This window comes from Pimephales promelas, chromosome 7 (assembly GCF_988280905.1).
Source record: "Pimephales promelas chromosome 7, fPimPro1.hap1.1, whole genome shotgun sequence".
NCBI lineage: Eukaryota > Metazoa > Chordata > Actinopteri > Cypriniformes > Leuciscidae > Pimephales > Pimephales promelas.
Window position 1 is genome coordinate 17,166,408 of NC_142775.1, and position 19,449 is coordinate 17,185,856.

Genomic DNA, 19,449 nt, shown 5'->3' on the forward strand with positions numbered 1-19,449 from the left:
GGGAAATCTGATTGGGCAGTAATGCGTATGACGTTGGAGAAGCGTGGTACGGAAGGCACGCCCACGTGGAATTCTGATTGGACAATGCTCTATATTACCCGAGTTAGAATTTTCTTATTGGTTAATTTCACTGGACCCCACCCACTACCTCTGAAGGCGGAGCGTGTGCAGGAGTACATGTAAATATTAAAAATATGATGTTCACGAATAAAAAGGTTAATGTCTATTAAGTATCGTATTTTTTTTTTTTAAACTAGTATAGTATTAAAGTATAAGTACCCAGTCAAAAAAAAAATGTAAAAGTAAAACTGATCCACATTATGTGTATTTCAGAATTTTAAATTAAAAGTAAACAATTTACAAAAAACAAGTTTTTATTTTAGTCTCATTTTAGTATTTATGACACAGTGAACTCTAAATAAAGTCCACTGGCTCTTTAAAAAAAGGAAAGTTAAACTTATGTGAGCATGGTTGATTGGTTTGCTACTCACATTATAGGATAATGTAGAAAAATACTACTATTTTTAAATCATTAAGTCCTGAAGTCATATGACATGTATGTCTGTAATGTAGTAAAATAAAAAGTATTACTTTGTCCTTGTAAGTGTAATTGAGTAAATGTACAAGCATTTAGTTTAACAGAACTCTAAGTACAAATTCTGCACTTAAATAAGTACTTAAATAATTTCCACCACTTTAGGTCTTTTCTAAAATCCAAATAATGGAGGCAATTGGTGTTACGTAAACAGATGTGAATATTTTGAAAGTAAATCAGCCTGTAATTGTAAAAATGACTGTAATTAAATTATGTGTTATAAGGTTGTTTTTGGTTTTAGACTCTGTGACCTGTTTATCTGTATCCACGGTGCCCCAGGACTGTACAGTATGTTTTATACAGATAAATGGAGAGGAGTTCAAAAAAGGGTGTCACCCCTTTCATGTCACTATCATTCTCTGGGTGGGCATATTTGAAGAAATTATCTTAAATACTTTACATGAAGGTGGATTTGCTACCTTTGAATAATAGAATATAGGCCAAACATAAATACAAATTTGTTATATATTTTCTAAAATATCCATCCAATAAATGAGACATATATCAAACATAATTCAACCTTTATTGCAACAATGAATCACAAAGTGTTCATACCTGACTTTAAACACGGTTTGTGTTCACAAATAACTGCACATGTAAATCAGAGAAGGTCTTGCTCTTGCAACACATGCTGTGTCTGTTCATTAAGAGTTACTGTCACTGAAACACTTAGAGCAGCAGAATGAACAGACCTGAATAAATATAACAAATAGTATACTTTAAACAGTGTCATCCAGGATGCACATTTAAAAGTGATGTATAAATGTAAAAGAAAAAAAATTATTATTATAATACGTTCCAAATCAATCTGTTTTGCTCTGTCTGTACACAAACCAACGCTGTTATGTCACTCAAAGGTTTAGCCATACTGCACTGGTCAGCTGAACATGCTCGAAAGTAGGTCATAACCATGTTAGATACTGGCAGAGTCTGCAGATTGTGCTACTGAGAGATGAAAGTAATAGTATGTAACATTCAGAATTTTCCCTATCTTTATTAGATTTTACATTAATTAATCCCCCCAGGCTAATAATAGTCATACTAATAATACATTTGTTTATAAACATATTCAAATCGTTTATTCTAAATAAAAGTTAGCAAATGTGTTTTATGTTTTATTTTTTATGGGCCATATGATACATGTAGAATTTAGAGCTCACACTCAAGCAAAAAGGTAAAATTAAAGATATGTAAATCAAAAAGATTTTTATAGCGGTATCAATCAGACAACTTATATAAAATGCATATAAATCTCGCTTATCACTAACTCACCATCATCTTATTGAAGACTATATGTAAATGCTTAGTTTCATTATCATTTTGGGGGGGAAACAGGCCTATAAATTCCTCAAAAGCCTGCTTGTATTTGACAGTTGACACAAACATATTTTAACATGAATGTTGAATTAACATGTTGAATTAACATGAAGTGAATGTCCATCTTGCAATATAAGGCGACTAAAAATACAAAAGTTGTTCTTATGTTTACTTCATGAAAATCGTTAAAGATTATTAGAATTAGGCCTATACTGAAAGTCCTAAAAAGTAGCCTGAACTATTAATAGTATAAAGAAATAGTAAGACATACTAAGAAAAAGAAGAATACTACAATACAATACAATACAATACAATACAATACAATACAATACAATACAATACAATACAATACAATACAAACACCAGTTGAAAATGTACTATAATCATAGACATAAGGAACTACTGAACTCGGGTTTAAACAAACTACAACTCCCAACTCTTCACTGTTTCACCGCGCAGACTCGTTGGAGTTCTAGCGCATTCCCTTGATGCCTACACGCATGCGCAGTCGTACATGGGAGCATTGGGTATCAATTTGGTCAAACAGCGGGTGATAAAATGGTAGGTGACATAGAATTTAAAAATATTGCTTTCGTTTTATGCTTCTATGTTCGACGGAGAAGATCCGGCAAACGTATATATCCCACGTCTCGTGCCATTCGTTGTCTGCGCGTGTCGCACCGAGAATGCTCATAATTGTGTGTATGTTTTGTATGTGCAGGAAGGTCAGTTGTTGATTTTTAGGCAGTTAAGCATGTACCTTTTCCGCTTAGGTGTTCTGGAATCTTATCCTGCGTAATGCATAAAGCATACGAGAATGAATACGATTCTGTGCTTTAGCCCGACATGCATGCTGTTAACCCTGATGTTCTGTTGAGGGTTTTAGAGACCCCAAGCCAAAAGTCGGTTTATATCGAAATCGAACCTAGCATTGGACAGGTTAAACGTCATGACTTTTCCAAAACGCAGGCGATCTGATTCTAAACAAGTTTTCTGAGACACGTTTTCATTGTTTTACATTCAAAACAAACCATCTGTTATGCTGTCATTGAAACCCCAAGTTAAAAACCCGCACTGATATTGATATGTCTACTGTTATTTCACACATATACAATAGGGGCCTCTGGGACCCCAAACAACCAGGCAGTCAATGTCAGCAGAACAGGGGGGGGGGGGGGGGGGGGGTTAAGTGTCATCCATACCCAGTCCATGAAATTTCGAACGTCAGTCTTTTAGCCCTGCCTCTTTAACTCAGCCCTCAATAGTAGCCTGGTTGGTTACCAGATTGTAATCTTGAGTGGGCTATCAAACTTTTTAAGTCATGTGATGGCCTGATCAAAATGGTTCTTTTGAACTTGTTTAAAAAACTAAAGTAAAACAGCTTACTGTGCATGGATGGAAATAACTCTGGGGTAACCTGGTTGGTTTGCACTGGCTGCCCTGAGCTTGCCATCTCATATTACATGCCAAGAGCAAGTGGCCTGTCACAGGTCCTCACATGCTTGGGGCTTCAGACGAACTTGCTATAACCGGTAGAATGTCCTTTTGTATTGAAACATTTGTCTGGACGTTTGCTCAACGCTTTGTTTACGGTTGTTCAAGCTTTAGTCTTGTGCCTGAATGTTTGCAATTTTTTCTCTCTGTATGTTTGTTTGTGTCTCTTTCTGTTTGTACACACTGCTGAGCGTATTCCTCCGTCTGTCTGAGTTCATGTCTGAGGGCATATCTTTTGTGTCCACACAGCATAAGCTAAAATCCTCCCAAAAGGACAAGGTACGGCAGTTCATGTCCTTCACTCAAGCTGGGGAGAAGACCGCCGTATACTGCCTCACTCAAAATGACTGGAAACTAGAGGTGGCCACCGACAACTACTTTCAGAACCCAGATTTGTACCACAAGGAATCCATGAAAAGCTCAGTGGACCGAAAAAAGCTGGAGCAGCTTTACAATCGATATAAAGGTGAGTTTTTCTAATTCTGATATTTGTTTTGCCTTCTGTTCTGTGCCTGATAGTACCATTGCATGCTTAAAGGTGATTGTTTTACTAGTTAAATAAGGCTTTCCCATAAAGAAATGGATACTTTTAGATTTTGTTCTATTACTTGTTACTATGTTTTAAATGTAAAGCTATTTTAGTTGTCCACACAGAGTGGGTTACACCCTCATGGGGGCTGTCATTTTGAGATCACGCGACCAGCTGTGTCAGGCAGTTCCACTGAGTTACTAATAATAAAAACAATAACTTTACTTTATATAGTTCTTCTCCAGTACTTAAAGTCAGCATGAAATGGAAATACACCCTATATATTTTTTCAAAATGTCATATCTTTTCTGGTGAAACTTTGTCTAGTGACATATGGCAGGCTTCTCGAATCATTTCGTCCTCATAAACCCCGGCTCTTACAGTCGATTGTAAACTTACATTCAGAACCAAGTCCCCACCACACTTTTTTTCTCGGATTTACGCCACAATATGGAAGAAAAGACCAAACAATAATGTCATAGAACTTAGAATAAAATGTATGTTTAAGTGGAAAAATGAAATGTCTAAACAAGCCGTTCCTGTTAGAGCAATGAAACAAGACCCACAGAGCGAAGAAAAAAATGTCTGGACCTTCGTAAACAAACTTCATGCACCCATGTGTTATTCTAAAAACTGCCAAAAACACTGGGATGTCGAAGAAACTTTCTCTGTGCACCTTTAAATGCTGAATTCCTCACAAAAATGTTTGTTTTGCTGAACTAACACTTTTTTTTTAAGTGACCTACATGTTTTTTTATTCTCCCTCAGATCCCCAGGATGAGAATAAGATTGGGATTGATGGAATTCAACAGTTCTGTGATGACCTCAATTTGGATCCAGCAAGCATCAGTGTGCTGGTTGTGGCATGGAAATTCCGTGCAGCAACACAGTGTGAATTCAGCAAAAAAGAATTCATTGATGGAATGACCGAACTGGGGTGGGCTATGAAATCATGAATTTATTTAGTCATTAATTTGACAATATTTGGGTTGTGTGGCGGCTGGGGTTATCATTGTGTAATAATGAAAGGTTTTGGAATGTTAAACATAAAATGTCCTACCGCCTGACAGAATCACTGAAATAGAATCCCAATTGAAATGTTGGATTTCTCTCAAATGATTTTGCATGTTTGGATTTGCTAAGTGAAGCTGTAGTTGAAATTGCCAGAATGGAAGTCACATGTATATGGAATGACATGTATATGAGCTAGTGTTTAGACGTTTCATTTCTCCTTCAGCTGCGACAGTCCAGAGAAACTTCGAGCTCTTCTGCCCCGATTAGAACAGGATCTGAAAGACAGCGGAAAGTTTAAAGATTTTTACCAGTTCACCTTCAATTTTGCCAAGAATCCTGGACAAAAAGGTTTAGGTAACGGCAGTATACCTGTAATCTCTCCAGTCTGAATAAACAGTTGTCTATATTATTGGTTGAACTGTCTTTTCCCATTACAGATTTAGAGATGGCAGTAGCATATTGGAACCTGGTTCTGGCTGGACGTTTTAAGTTCCTAGACCTCTGGAACAGATTTTTATTGGTAAGTCATTGCAGCATTGGACGTTTGACCCTCTTTAGCACTCAAAACTAATTAAAATGGGCTATCTGGCTGCTACGCAACACATTAAGCACATAGTGGAATAACTTCCTTTAGCAATTAATTTAGATGCTTCTCTAGTCTCTGCCCTTATTTTGCGCAGGAGCATCATAAACGATCAATTCCCAAAGACACGTGGAACTTGCTTCTGGATTTCGGCAACATGATTGCAGATGACATGTCAAACTATGATGAAGAAGGTGAGACACATCATTCATTTTTGTTGTATTTTGTGAGCTAATATGCTGCTGCTTGAGTTTTTAGTGGTTGGTTTTTGTATTTTTGAAGTCATACTGCAAATTGGCTGCCTTTATGATGGATTTTAATCACATGACCTCCTGTTTTGTTTCAGGAGCATGGCCTGTTCTCATTGATGACTTTGTGGAATATGCTCGGCCAATCGTGACAGGATCAAAACGCAAAACTGTATAGTAATGCTACCATCGGGCGAGAACTCGCACCTTGGTCGCCTCATTGACTTTGTAGTTTTTTTAAAGACTTGTAAGCATAATAAGAGAGAACTAAGAGAAACACTTGAACCCGACAAGCTTTGCAAAAGGAAAACAGGATGGAAAATACGTCTCAGACTTCCACACACCACACGGGAAGGACAAGAGCACGAGACACAAGATTTCTGATAGAGCCATCTAATGCACATGGCCAGCTATATTTGCACTGGCTACTCATTTCTAGCCTGAAACCCTTGGAGATTTTGGGTGGATATCTTTGAACCTAGTACCTCATCTCCATAGCAATCAGTGTCACTCTATAGGGCAGAGTTCTCATTGCCGACCCACTCCTTACAGTCTGAATTATGGAATGGTCTCTCCAGTTTTGTTTTAGATTATGGACCCATCTGTCTGGTTGTGTATCTCATGCAAAACTTGATGCTGATCATGTCAGCATTTTAAGCCAGACGTTCATGGGCAGCACAGCATGCGGCTCGCAACACCAGCACTATTGTTACAGTTGTAAAATACTGTATCTACTGCAGCAGTTTGTACAGAGAGAAATGTATTATCAGTAATGTTTTATTATATGAAGTACGAGACATATGAAAGAAAAGCGTGGTCTAAAAAAAGATGCCTCCATACCATGTTCTTGTGTGATTTTAGTTCAAACGTGTCATCTGCCCTGTTGCGGAACTTGTAACAACGCGGTTCAGTGTTACACCTTTTTTTGTTTATCGGATTTATGTTAAAAAATAAATTATTGCCCTTTACTCTCTTCTCAATCTACAACAACCCTGTTATTCTTTAACAGGCCTTTGATAACAAGAGGCTTTGCTAGCCTTCACTTTGAAACATTCTCCCATCAGTATCACAAATTCAACACACTTATGAATCAAAATATAATCTTTCCAGAATATGAATATCTCACTTCATAAATCACAGTGCTTCAAACTGTTTTGCAATTCATCCTGCTGCAAATTTGCAACCCAAGAGCATGATGGTAGGGATAACTGCATTTGGGTTGCATTTGGTTTGCACCAAACATTCAGGACATTGAGATTCATTTTAGTGCAGACCACAATTTTCTCCTAAGAGCTTTCAGGTTTGTCACATGGCTTCTAGCAAAAACCAGGCATGCTACTATGTTTATCTTTTTCTGGAGTGGTTTCCTTCTCACCCAAGAGAGTGCCAAATCTGCAGTGTTGAAAATATTGATGTCAGACAAAATGCTCTGCAACGCTTTCATGACTGTATCTGGCCTCTTGGTCACCCGTATGACATCTTCCCTGTTTTTGTGTATTGCTCATGCTACTTTCATCCATTCTGTTGAACTTCCATCCACAATGAACTTAATGTGTGTAAGGATATACAAAGCTTTGCTAATAATATAACTTTTTGTAGCTTTTTTAATCCTTTAATTAATCTCAGAGTTTCACAGGCAGATATTTTGTTTTAGTGGATTGAAGAGTTAAAATTTAAGGGTATTTCAAAATAATTGATTATTTCACTTAATTTATGCTATTTAAAACGGTTTATGTAGCTAATGACATTCTTCTGAGGAACACTACTTTTAAAGCTACTATTCTGCCTGAAAATCGAAATATTTGTGTTGCACAGAAGAAAGAAAGCCTTGTGGATCGGGGGCAGCATGAGGGTGATTAAATGATGACAGAATTTTTATTTTGGTCCTTCAATGGCGGAAATGGACTTGTGCAATGCGATTTCCCTGTGTACCACAAGAGAGCGGCAGTGTGTGTAACCCAAAGAAGCTTTACGTTTGACGTTTTAAGCGCTTGTGTATTTATGTATTGCTGTATTTTTATTATTTGTGTTTATGTGTATGTTATATTCTCAGTCTGTAAAAACAATATTTTCACTGAAATCTATATTTTTGTTGCGTTATTACTTTCTGTCCATATACAAATATTTAAAAATGACGGAACTTCACAAAATCTGTGTTTCTCGACGGAGTGGGATCAATGTAACACACGTTTTATGCTAACCGCGGGCTTCAATCTATACAGAGGATCAGTCTTACAAACTCATTTTCTATCTATTAAATTTGACAAGAATGACAGTTTTTTGTATTTGACAAACAGTACAATCACAATGAATCTTGACAGGCTTCGTAAAAGAGTGAGACACTACATTGATCAGGTAAGTAGAGGCAGTATATTTAGCTTGAACACTAGCTTTAATTTACTCAGTAAATTATATTTTATTAATTTATGATTTTATGAAGCTGATTAGATGACATTACGTTATCGGAATATTACATAAAGAAAAGGGTATGGTTAGTACACTGAATTATTGGGCAATAATTTGTGTATTTACGAAGCTACCCAGATGACTTTCATGCTACCAGTTTTGAAAGCTTCTTAAATTACATTTAAATAACACAAGTGACTTATTGGTTAATAATAGGTATGACATCATGTTGTTTTGGGCTATTCTATTCTCGGGAGACACGCAATATAACATCTATGAGTGCTTGTGCTCGTCAAACTGCTCTAATGTGATCAAATGATTTCACCTATATGGTGATTGCTGAATAAAAGTCCAATTTTACCTCAGTGGTGAAAATCTCAAAATATGAATTAAATGTAGTTCCCCTCTGTTGTTTTTACATGATCTATTTTATAGCAACAGTATCAAAGTGCTCTGTTCTGGGCTGACAAAGTATCATCCTTATCACATGGTAAGTGTCTTCATCCTCCTGAACACTAGCAGTAGTTAATGTTGATAATTCTAAGATAAAATGCATATTTTGTTTTAATTAATTTAGCTTGACAGTGACAGTATATTGGATTAATCACATACTCTTTTAATCTCTTATAGAGGATCCTCAAGATATTTATTGGTTAGCGCAGTGCCTTTATTTGACAGCACAGTATCACAGAGCCTCTCATGCGCTCAGATCTCGCAAACTTGACAAGGTAAGAGCTGTTTTTTTTGTGTGTGTGTGTGGGGTGGGGGGGGGGTTCTCCAAGTTGTAGTCTTTCAAACACGTAACCCAGTAAAATAGTTTACACAAATGCAGCCGATATTACTGAAATGTTTGAAGTGCATTAATGCGATAGAATAGAGCAAACAAATCAGCTTAATATTCAAGGAAATTAATGAAGTATTCAATTATTGTTATTTATGACAGACTTTTATTTTTATTTTTTCTCAGTTGTATGGGGCCTGTCAGTATCTAGCTGCAAGATGTCACGTGAGTATTTACATTAAAGCCACAAATTTGATTTATTTTATACATGATACAATATATTTAAAAAGTTGTTGTTTTTGATGGACAATTTGTAGAATGGATTTTAAATGGTAAATGTTAACATAGCAAATAGTACTATATTTATTGATAGCTGAAAGCATGATCAGATTTGTCAAAACATTTTATAAATGGACAATGTAATTTTGCAATGTAATTTTATGGCTAACAGACCGAATATTTCCTAAAGCTTAAATAAGGAAATAATGAATGATTTGTACTTTGTTGTTGTGATTTTCTGAAGTATGCCGCCAAAGAATATCAACAAGCTCTAGACATACTGGACATGGAGGAAGCAGCCAGTAAAAGATTATTAGACAAGAATGTAAAGGAGGATAATGGCTCTAGGGAAACCGTAAAGGAATGGGAAATGTCTCCTGCCTCAGTGAGTCTAACTCCTCATTTGTTTTTGTTTTTTCTTGTCATTGATTGTGTTTATTATGTTGAGTATAGAAACAAACTTGGTATTTGAATGGCATAAGAGGTTGACTGGTTCTTTTACTCCCTGTGGCCTTTTCTCTCAGATCAATAGCTCCATCTGTCTCCTGCGGGGGAAGATCTATGATGCCATGGACAACAGACCCCTAGCCACGTCTAGCTACAAAGAGGCCTTGAAACTGGATGTCTACTGCTTTGAAGCCTTTGACCTTTTGACGTCCCATCACATGTTGACCGCCCAAGAGGGTGAGAGAAACTATTCATATGTACATGCAATGTTTGAAAATCTTTAGTCCCTGTTTGTAAGTAAAGTCACTTAAAGGGATAGTTCACTTTGAAATTAATTCTTTGATATGTTTTAGCTTACCTCAAGGGCATCCAAGATGTCGGTGTCTTTGTTTCCACAGTATTTTCAATTTTTATATTTTTAGGTCAAACCGTTCTTGTCTGTCAGTCATATAATGGAGGTATATGGGGTCCACCTCAAAGAGCATGCACAGAGAAGTCCAAATTAAACATGATTTAATGACTCGTAAATGTAAGTACACATTGATGGCCTAAGACACGAAACGAGCGGTTTGTGTGAGAAAGTGAACAGTATTTAAATAGTTTTTACCTCTTGTAACCACAGCCTGCTCTTTGAGGTGGGCCCCATAGACCTCCATTATATGACTGACAGACAAGAACGGTTTGACCTAAAAATATCAAAATTGAAAATACTGTGGAAACAAAGACACCTACATCTTGGATGCCCTTGAGGTTAGCTAAAACATATCAAAGAATTAATTTCAAAGTGAACTATCCCTTTAAAGCTTAACTAACATTGTAAGTGGACCAAACAAAAATGATTGTATAAAATCATAAGAAAGATATGACGCCTTTACATTTTTTATTCAGTGTTTTGTTTTCTGACTTATAGCCACAATGCCCTCATTTTCGTCACTTTAAAGTCACCGTGGATAAAATGAATAAATGCTTTCAAATTAATAAAATGTTATCTTGTTGTAGAAAAAGATTTCTTGGATTCTCTGCCCTTAAGTCAACAGTGTACAGAAGAGGAAGTGGAATTGCTGCGATTCCTTTTTGAAAATAAATTAAAGAAGGTGAGAGGGCCCCCTTTCTAATCAATTTAAACTCACAAAAGTTCATATCAGGACAAAGGTAAAATATTTGTGTACCAAAGATGGTTTGCTATGATTTACATATGAAATAGATCAGATGCTGTTAATTGATTTTTGTTTTATTATTCTGTAGTTTAAACAAGAACATGCACAAATTACTCTGAGAATTTGAAGTACCTGTTTATTCATTCAATGGGTTTGAAGTGCTCACTGAAGAGCTAATCAGAAACTCTTCTCTTTCAGTATAACAAACCTAGCGAGATGGTCATCCCAGATATAGTCAACGGTCTCCAGGACAACTTGGATATTGTCGTCTCCCTCGCTGAGCGACATTATTACAACTGTGACTTTAAAATGTGCTACTCTCTTACATCAATGTAAGTCTGCAAACACCCATATCTAAAGTTCTGTTGGACATTTAGGGAAAGGTTGAATTCATCTAATGTTTGTTTGTTTGTTTTTTATTCAAGGGTTATGGTGAAAGACCCATTTCATGCCAACTGTTTACCAGTGCACATAGGAACCCTCGTTGAGCTTAGCAAAGCAAATGGTATGAGATTAATATTGATTTCAGGTTTACATTTAAGTGTCGAATTTGAATGTGGAATCATAACAATTACCATCCATTGTCTCTTTAGAGTTGTTTTACCTGTCTCATAAACTGGTGGATTTATATCCCAGCAATCCAGTGAGTAACAAGGAAATTGTCATTCAGAAGATGAGTTTCAGTTAAGTTTCATGTGATTTTTGTTTTCTAATCAGTTCTTTCTCTATGAACCTCTCCAAGGTTTCATGGTTTGCTGTCGGATGTTACTACCTCATGGTTGGGCATAAAAACGAACATGCAAGGCGGTATCTCAGGTATGACTCAGTGGACTTAGTTGACTTTCACTACAGTTCAAAGTTTAGGGTCAGTAAGATTTTCTTTCTTTCTTTTATAGAAATTAAGAGTTTTGTTAAAAAAAAAATATATATATATACTATTGTTTTAAACTTTTTATACATCAAAGAATTAAAAAAACAAATCATGATTTCCACAAAAAAAGCATATTAGAATGATTTCTAAAGGATCATGTGATACTGAAGACTGGAGTAATGGTGCTGAAAATTCAGCTTTGGCATCACAGGAATAAATTACATTTTAAAATATAGAAAAGTTATTTTAAATGGCAATAATATTTCAAAGTGTTACTTTTTTTTACTGTAATTCTGATTAAAAAAATGCAGCATTGATGAGCATAAGCAGAAAAACATTTGAAAAATCTCACTGAAATGATCATTTAATGATTTATAATATACGCTGCTTACTCAGGAAGTCACTTATATCTTTGAAAAAATGCCAAAAGAGTGAATTAGAATTTAAGTATTGTAACCTATTGCCCTATTACATAAACAGAAAAAAAAACTTTTAGTGCTGAAACTGCAGAAATCAACCCACAGGTCATTTTCAGCAAACATGTTTTTGTGGTAAATCTGGGGAAAAGTTTCATAATGATGACAGATCTTTCGCCGAAACTTGTGGTTAACACCAAAATTCCCTTCCACAGTAAAGCCACCACGCTGGAGCGCACATACGGCCCGGCATGGATAGCATACGGCCACTCGTTTGCTGTGGAGAGCGAGCACGATCAGGCCATGGCTGCTTACTTCACTGCTGCCCAGCTCATGAAAGGGTTTGTAGACCTACAGCGTCTAATTTGTGACAATTAAATTAGTTAGGACAAGAATATTTGCCTCTCTTATATGACTTGTGTGTTTTGAAATTGGAAAAGCCATTAGGCGGGAGAAAAAAAAACTTTCTGGCTTCCTGTTTGAGCAGATGTCACCTGCCCATGCTTTACATTGGTCTGGAGTACGGACTCACTAACAACCCCAAGCTGGCAGAACGTTTCTTTAGCCAGGCCCTCAGCATCGCGCCTGAAGACCCCTTTGTCATTCATGAGGTAGCTGTGGTTGCCTTCCAAAATGGAGAGTAAGTGATAAAAAAAAATAAAAAAAATCACACTATATTCATCAGTGGTTAGTGGTTTTACTGATGAGCGCTTTGCATTGTTGCAGTTATAAAACAGCCGAGAAGTTGTTTCTAGATGCAATGGACAAGATCAAAGCCATTGGAAATGAGGTAACCACCCTCTTGCTTCTATGATCTAATGTTTTATTTTTTTAATCAGAATAGATGGAGTGAAGTTCAGCTTGTTCAGTATGACGTACTTTTATGTTCCTGGATATATCGGGTCAACTCATGAAACTCATGAAATGAAAATATCAAATTTCCAATATACAAAGATTCTTGTACTCACTTACAAATTGTTTGATGGTACATGTTATTTACAAAAATACCGTTGTAAATTGTCTCAATGAATTATTTTTCTCCAGGTCACAGTTGACAAATGGGAGCCACTCTTAAACAATTTGGGTCATGTATGTCGAAAATTGAAGTAAGTTGAAAGAATTTTTAAAGTACATTTTAATTTTAGTTGTTTTTTCCCCCAGTATAAAAAACTAAACTACCATTAAATGGTAAAGGGTCAGTAAGAATTTTTTAAAAATTTTATTTAGATTTTTAAAAAGAATGTATTTAGCAAGGACACATTCTGTTCTGTAAGTGACATTTAAGACATTTGATAATTTTAAAAAATAATTATATTTCAAATAAATGCTGTTTTTTATATATATATATATATATATATATATATATATATATATATATATATATATATATTAGCCTGACTTCGTCATACTCATATTCAAGAGAGAATATGAGTCTGAAACTCCTTCGTTGGGCTTTGATTATGAGGCGTGTCGTAACCGAACCAGGAAAAAAAAAAACCCCTCTGCACTCAATTGGATAGTCGGTAGACCTACAACCAATCAGAGCAACGCAGTAAGTCAACTCCTTTGCATAGCGCAGTTTTCAAATACAGAACGTAGCCTAACTTTATTTATTTTAGAAGTTAAATAACAAGTGTTGCTTCTTTTACTCCATGAGTGCGACCAAAGGAGAAACCACAACGACCACAGGCTTTTCATTACGTCCCATCTTCTTACTGTAACCGTCAGAGCCAGCTGATAAGTCACACTTTTCCCGAATCATGTAGGAAGGACGCCAAAAATATATTTCCGATCGACAAATGTCTTGATTGCAGTTTGTCTATTAAAATGAATGTGCTGAGCGGAATCTTTACATCTCAATTCTCCAGCTGCAGTCATCTCTGAGGGAAGACAGTTAAGCGCTCTTTGATTATGTGATGATTACGTCCCCGCAGATCATCTGTCCATCATCGTATAAAGCCCGCCCTGGCAATTTGATTGGCCCGATCATTTTTTGACTGATCATAATTACTCCTCAATGGATCGAGTCCAGACCAAACTTCCCGACCAAAAAATGTTGTGGGCGGAGTTCGGGCTGGCATCCAGGCTATATATATATATATATATATATATATATATATATATATGAAGGGTTCAGATGCAAAAGCCTCTAAATGCCATTTGAAATTTTCTTCTTTAATGATGATTTTTATCAAATATGTATATTTAAGTTCAGTAATTACTTCAGTAATTAAAAATTACTGAACTTAAATATACAAGCTTGATAAAAATCATCATTAAAGAAGAAAATTTCAAGTGGCATTTAGAGGCTTTTGCATCTGAACTCTTCATATATACATACTTTGTAATCATCAAAGAATCCTGAAAAAGTATCATGGTTTAGAATCACAGAATATTCAAAATATTTGTTGTGTTTAGCAGAAAAAACGTATATATACAGGTTTGGAACAACTTGAAGCTGAGTAAATTATGACAGAATTAAAATTTTGGGGTCAAATAACCCATATTAGAAGGATTTCTGAAGGATCATGTGACAGTGAAGCTTTTCCATCACAGGAATTAATTACATATTAAAATGCATTCAAATAGAAAACAGTAATTTTGGTTATTGTTTTACATAATTTATTTTACTTGATCAAACAAATGTAGCCTTTGTGAGCATAAAAAACTTATTTCAAAAACATAAAAAATAGTGATAGTATTGTATATAAATACAATGCATATTGCACATTTTTGCAGCTTAAAGGAGATGTAAAGAGTTTTATCTCTAAAAACTGTTTAGCGTATAATGCTTGTACTGGGGGCATTTACTAAGTAAAAAGAAATCGCTAGTTTTTTACCACTAACAAGGCTCAAAATAGCCCCACACTCACACAGTAACATAATGAGGGTCCATACATGCAAAACGAAGCATTGAGAACTTTGTAAGTGTTTCTGACAGTTTAATAAGAAGATGCTTTATAAAGACAGTCCACTTCGTGTATACAGACAGGAGCCATCTTTGGAAAACAGTTTTGATAAGTCAAACCACGAACGCCGTGCTGAGTGAGCTGAAATGTATGAAGTTCAGCGAACTTCTGAACTATATTAACGGCGTTTGGGGTTTGACTTGTCTAGACTGTTTTCCAAAGATGGCTGCTGCCTGTATACACGAAGTGGACTGTCTTTATAAAGCATCTTCTTATTAAACGGTCTGTACACTTACAAAGTTCTCAATGCTTCGTTTTGCATGTATGGACCCTCATTATGTTTCTGTGTTAGTGTGGGGCTATTTTGAGCCTTGTTAGTGGTATAAACTAGCGATTTCTTTTTACTTATTAAATGCCCCCATATATTAACGTTATACGCTAAACACTTTTCAGAGATAAAACTCTTTACATTCAATTATCATGAAAACAAATCTCAGAGAATGGTCGACTACAATGTGTTATTAGACCAAAGGTTCATTTTGCGCCGGAGTTCTCCTTTAAGTACCTCATTATATCCCAGTTAAAATAGGTGGGATCTGGGCCGTAGGGTGCACTAACCTTTAATTTTGTCTTAAAAGTGCCTGTTTCTAAAATTGTCTCGAGTGCTATTTAAATGAAGAGCATGAATTGGGAGGCATGGTCACATTGCTTCCTTCCTCTGTTGTGTGCTTGTTTTGTTCTGTCACTCTAGTGTTTGATGAATTATGCATGTCCACACACTGAAAATATAAGGGCTTGCACTTCACACATGAAGATCATTCCACTCATGATTCTTTATTTCTCAATGGCTGTTTAATTTTCTTTTATGTTTGTTTGTTTGGACTGTATCGATATAGTGATTTGTCCTGAAACCCTAACTACAAACTTATGCAATGAATTCGGCTTAAAACAGAACTGCATTCAAAGATCAATTTTAGTGCTTTTTTTTTTTTGTAAATGTTTTATTAAGAGTTTGATTGATAGAATTACAACACCATTACAATATTTGAATACTGAATTGTTTGTTTTTTTTGTTTTTTTCTCCGAAGTTTTTAATTATTTATCGCCAAAATCTGTAAATGAGACATATATTGAGCAGAACTGAGCATTTCAGAAAAAACCTGAAACCTAAGCAAACGTCCAACTTTAACAACATTCTTCATCAGGTATTTTCATTCAGGAAATGCACAACTGGTTTTCTTTAACAATTATATTTTGAAGTTGCTAAAGATTTATTGTACAAAATTGCAAAATAGTCCCAGCCTCCCATACTAAACATTACAGTGGTTGAGAATAATTTTCACTGCCTCTGTCTGTAGTGAAAGCTTATCAGTTTATCTAATGCAGTAGACAACATGTTGTTTTTGTAGGAAATACGATCAGGCTCTCGAATACCACAGGCAAGCATTGGTCCTCATCCCACAGAATGCCTCTACTTACTCAGCCATCGGTTACGTACACAGCCTCATGGGAGATTTCGAGAGCGCCATTGACTACTTTCACACTGTGAGAATACATAACAAACATAATTCTGCATTGTTGGTCAGTTTCTTTCAATCAATTATGAGTTATAAACTCCTCCTTTAGGCACTTGGTCTTAAAAGGGACGACACATTTTCCGTAACCATGCTGGGCCACTGCATTGAGATGTATATCAGCGATTCGGATGCTTACATTGGTGAGACGACCATCCATGCGCTTTGTAAACTTGCAGATTCAAAGTGTCCTTGCAGCTCGTAAGCTTATCTTGGTTTGCAGGAACTGACATTAAAGACAAAGTGAGGAAGACCCTCGGGACACCTGCACTGATGAAGATGCTCAACACCTCCACCGAGGGCACTGAGAGCAGAGCGCAACCCGTAGAAGAGGTGAATGTGTGCCTGGAAACGCCATCTTTTAACACCGACAAACAAACCGATGCTTTCCAGCGCTTCCTCTTAGAATGCGACATGCATGAGAACGACATGATGCTGGAGACTTCCATGTCCGATACCAGCACATGATTTAGACTTGTAAATGGGTCAAAGAGGAACTTTGAGCATGAGATGATAAAGAATGTGACTGAAGAGGACACGACACGCTCCGTGTCCTCCCTGTTGGACCCCTGTGGATTTTTTTTTACTATGAATAAATGTAAAGAAGTGAATGCAAATGGGTTCTAATGATTCAATCAATAAACCCTGCATCCATATTTTTACAAAGATTTGTGTATTCTCATTGGTGCTCTATTAAAACGCCTGTTTTGTGGATGAGTCTGCACAATGATGTTTTTGCAATGCCAATCACGTTTGCATCTGCTGCGGTTTAAAACCATGAAATTTGTCAGCAAAAGGAAATGACTACAAAATGTTGTTTTTATCAGTTCTCTCAACTGTTCTCGGCAATTTTTTTTTTAAATAATAATTTTGACTTTACAGGGACTTTAATGATGTTGTTTTTTTCTACATGAAAAGAAATTAGTTTTTGTAACACTATAAAAAAAAATTGTCCAACCAGATCAGTAGTAAATATAACAATATGGTAGTGGTACTAAATAGCAATAGAGTATACACTGCCTAGCCAAAACAAAAAGTTGCTGTTTGGATTTAAATATGCAAATGCCTAAGAGTCGATGACTGGATCATTAGTGCAGTGATTATTATTTTGGAAGATGCTAGGTTTCGAGCATGTTAAATGTTAAATGGCAACAGTTGTTCTAACCCTAATTGATGGAGTGTGTAGCTTTTCATTTCTTAAACAACCATGGAAGACTCATCATGGCTATATTCCAGGATGACAAAGCCAAGATGCATCATACCCAATGGTTGGGCGGGAGCTTGAAGAATCATTCTCACACATGAATTGGCACCTCTGAGTCCAGACCTTAAATTCATTGAAAGTCTTGCTGGGGGAGACTTTACAGAGTGCGCAAATCTTGCATAGTCAATACAAGATCCTGACCAAACACTTATAAATGTTTGGATATATACACTTCTTGAAGGAAATTAAAGTTGTTATTTTTCTTTCTCTGGGCCGGGGAGTGTATGTCATAACAATGTATGTTGAGGATATGACCTAAAGTGGTCATACTTTATATCTGGTATATTTAATTACTATGTACTTACATAAAAAAAATGTTAGGTACAATATACTTAATGTGTTAAGTGTTATATTGCAAAACACATTTACTGCTATTGAAGTGGGAAATGGGTTAGGAAGTATAAGAAAGGGCAAAGGAAGAGTCAACAGTGTAATTAATTTAATTACATGCAGTTTTTTAAAAAAATATTAAAAAAAATATATTAATACAATGTTAAAATGTATGAAGAGTTCAGATGCAAAAGCCTCTAAATGCCATTTGAAATTTTCATCTTTAATGATGATTTTTATCAAACTTGTATATTTAAGTTCAGTAATTTCACTTAAATAACAATTAATAGATAATTATTATTGCCATTTAAGTGAAATTACTGAACTTAAATATACAAGTTTGATAAAAATCATCATTAAAGAAGAAAATTTCAAATGGCATTTAGAGGCTTTTGCATCTGAACTCTTCGTATGTAAACAATAAGTGCATTGTGAATTTAAAGGAATATTGCAGGTGCTCTGCTTTAACCGAGGAGTTTAAGTGTGCCATGGTCAGACTGGAAATTACCTTAGCAGAGTTACGTGACAAATGTGTAAGGGAGGCAGGACCTGTGTTAAAAACTGGTAGAAAGTGGTCAGCAAAGAAATCTGTGGTAGAGGCAAAGGCTGCCCTTCAAATAGAGTATATCGTGGGACAGGTACAGCATGGAAGAGGGGGTTTTGGGCTCAGGTTAGCTCCTCCTAAATTTCACAAGGCAAGCCCAGCTCAAAGAAGGAAGCTGGTAGTCAACAAGGTGCGAAAGTAAGAGGAGAGGATGGTGTGTATAAAGGCCATTTACCAATTTCCCAGGCCAAGCAGGGAGAGTGGATGAGATGGGAGAGTGTGGAACAACACAAGATCAGCTTGCAAGACCTTTGCTCAATAGAAGGGAGTAGGACCAGTTTCCTCATCAGGTCAACATGATGTACTCCTATATCCACAGAACCTAAACCTCTGGGTAGGAGAGGATCCCTCTTGTCCTTTGTGTTCATCACCTGCCACATTTTGACAGGATGTAAGGTGGCTCTTAGTCAAGGTCGGTTTACTTGGCGCCATGACCAAGTACTGCAATGTTTGGATTTAGCATTGGAAGGCAAGCGTAACATGACCAATAAGTTGCCGCCTGTTCTAGGCAAAACATTACACACAGAAGACAACATTCCTCCGCCCAGGAGAGCAACTACCAAGAAAATGTGTAAAAACCAGTTTGCGCCCAGGACAACTAGAAGCTGCTAGGAACTGGAAAATGCTGGCT

The 19,449-nt window shown here is 36.2% G+C and overlaps 2 protein-coding genes across 3 annotated transcripts; both read left to right on the top strand.

Annotated features, from left to right (window-relative positions):
• Positions 1 to 2,361: 2,361 nt before the first annotated feature.
• Positions 2,362 to 6,748, top strand: dcun1d2a (DCN1, defective in cullin neddylation 1, domain containing 2a). 2 transcript variants are annotated; one of them, XM_039686668.2, is made up of 7 exons: positions 2,362 to 2,473; positions 3,656 to 3,872; positions 4,704 to 4,872; positions 5,173 to 5,303; positions 5,387 to 5,469; positions 5,630 to 5,726; positions 5,879 to 6,748. In XM_039686668.2, exons 1-7 carry the CDS (start codon positions 2,471 to 2,473, stop codon positions 5,956 to 5,958), a joined length of 780 nt encoding a protein of 259 aa, XP_039542602.1. In that variant the 5' UTR covers positions 2,362 to 2,470; the 3' UTR covers positions 5,959 to 6,748. The 2 variants fall into 2 exon arrangements, with proteins under 2 accessions (XP_039542602.1, XP_039542603.2); XM_039686669.2 differs by lacking the exon at positions 2,362 to 2,473 and having other exon boundaries at positions 3,518 to 3,872.
• A 151-nt stretch (positions 6,749 to 6,899) lies between these two features.
• On the top strand, positions 6,900 to 17,332 carry cdc16 (cell division cycle 16 homolog (S. cerevisiae)). Its single transcript, XM_039686667.2, has 18 exons — positions 6,900 to 8,135; positions 8,622 to 8,676; positions 8,817 to 8,914; positions 9,154 to 9,192; positions 9,491 to 9,631; positions 9,771 to 9,930; positions 10,693 to 10,787; positions 11,049 to 11,182; positions 11,276 to 11,355; positions 11,444 to 11,493; positions 11,593 to 11,666; positions 12,353 to 12,478; positions 12,625 to 12,777; positions 12,864 to 12,927; positions 13,182 to 13,243; positions 16,456 to 16,591; positions 16,673 to 16,763; positions 16,844 to 17,332. Exons 1-18 carry the CDS (start codon positions 7,641 to 7,643, stop codon positions 17,086 to 17,088), a joined length of 2,298 nt encoding a protein of 765 aa, XP_039542601.1. The 5' UTR covers positions 6,900 to 7,640; the 3' UTR covers positions 17,089 to 17,332.
• Positions 17,333 to 19,449: the final 2,117 nt, after the last annotated feature.

Bases quoted from the DNA above. Each gene is read 5' to 3' on its own strand.
- dcun1d2a (XM_039686669.2), top strand. From the start codon at position 3,533: ATGTTTGCAATTTTTTCTCTCTGTATGTTTGTTTGTGTCTCTTTCTGT. The intron at 4,873-5,172 runs GTGGGCTATGAA...TTTCTCCTTCAG, and splicing joins GATGGAATGACCGAACTGGG to CTGCGACAGTCCAGAGAAAC. The intron at 5,304-5,386 runs GTAACGGCAGTA...TTCCCATTACAG, and splicing joins TCCTGGACAAAAAGGTTTAG to ATTTAGAGATGGCAGTAGCA.
- cdc16 (XM_039686667.2), top strand. From the start codon at position 7,641: ATGATGACAGAATTTTTATTTTGGTCCTTCAATGGCGGAAATGGACTT. The intron at 11,356-11,443 runs GTATGAGATTAA...TTGTCTCTTTAG, and splicing joins TGAGCTTAGCAAAGCAAATG to AGTTGTTTTACCTGTCTCAT. The intron at 16,764-16,843 runs GTGAGACGACCA...CTTGGTTTGCAG, and splicing joins CGATTCGGATGCTTACATTG to GAACTGACATTAAAGACAAA.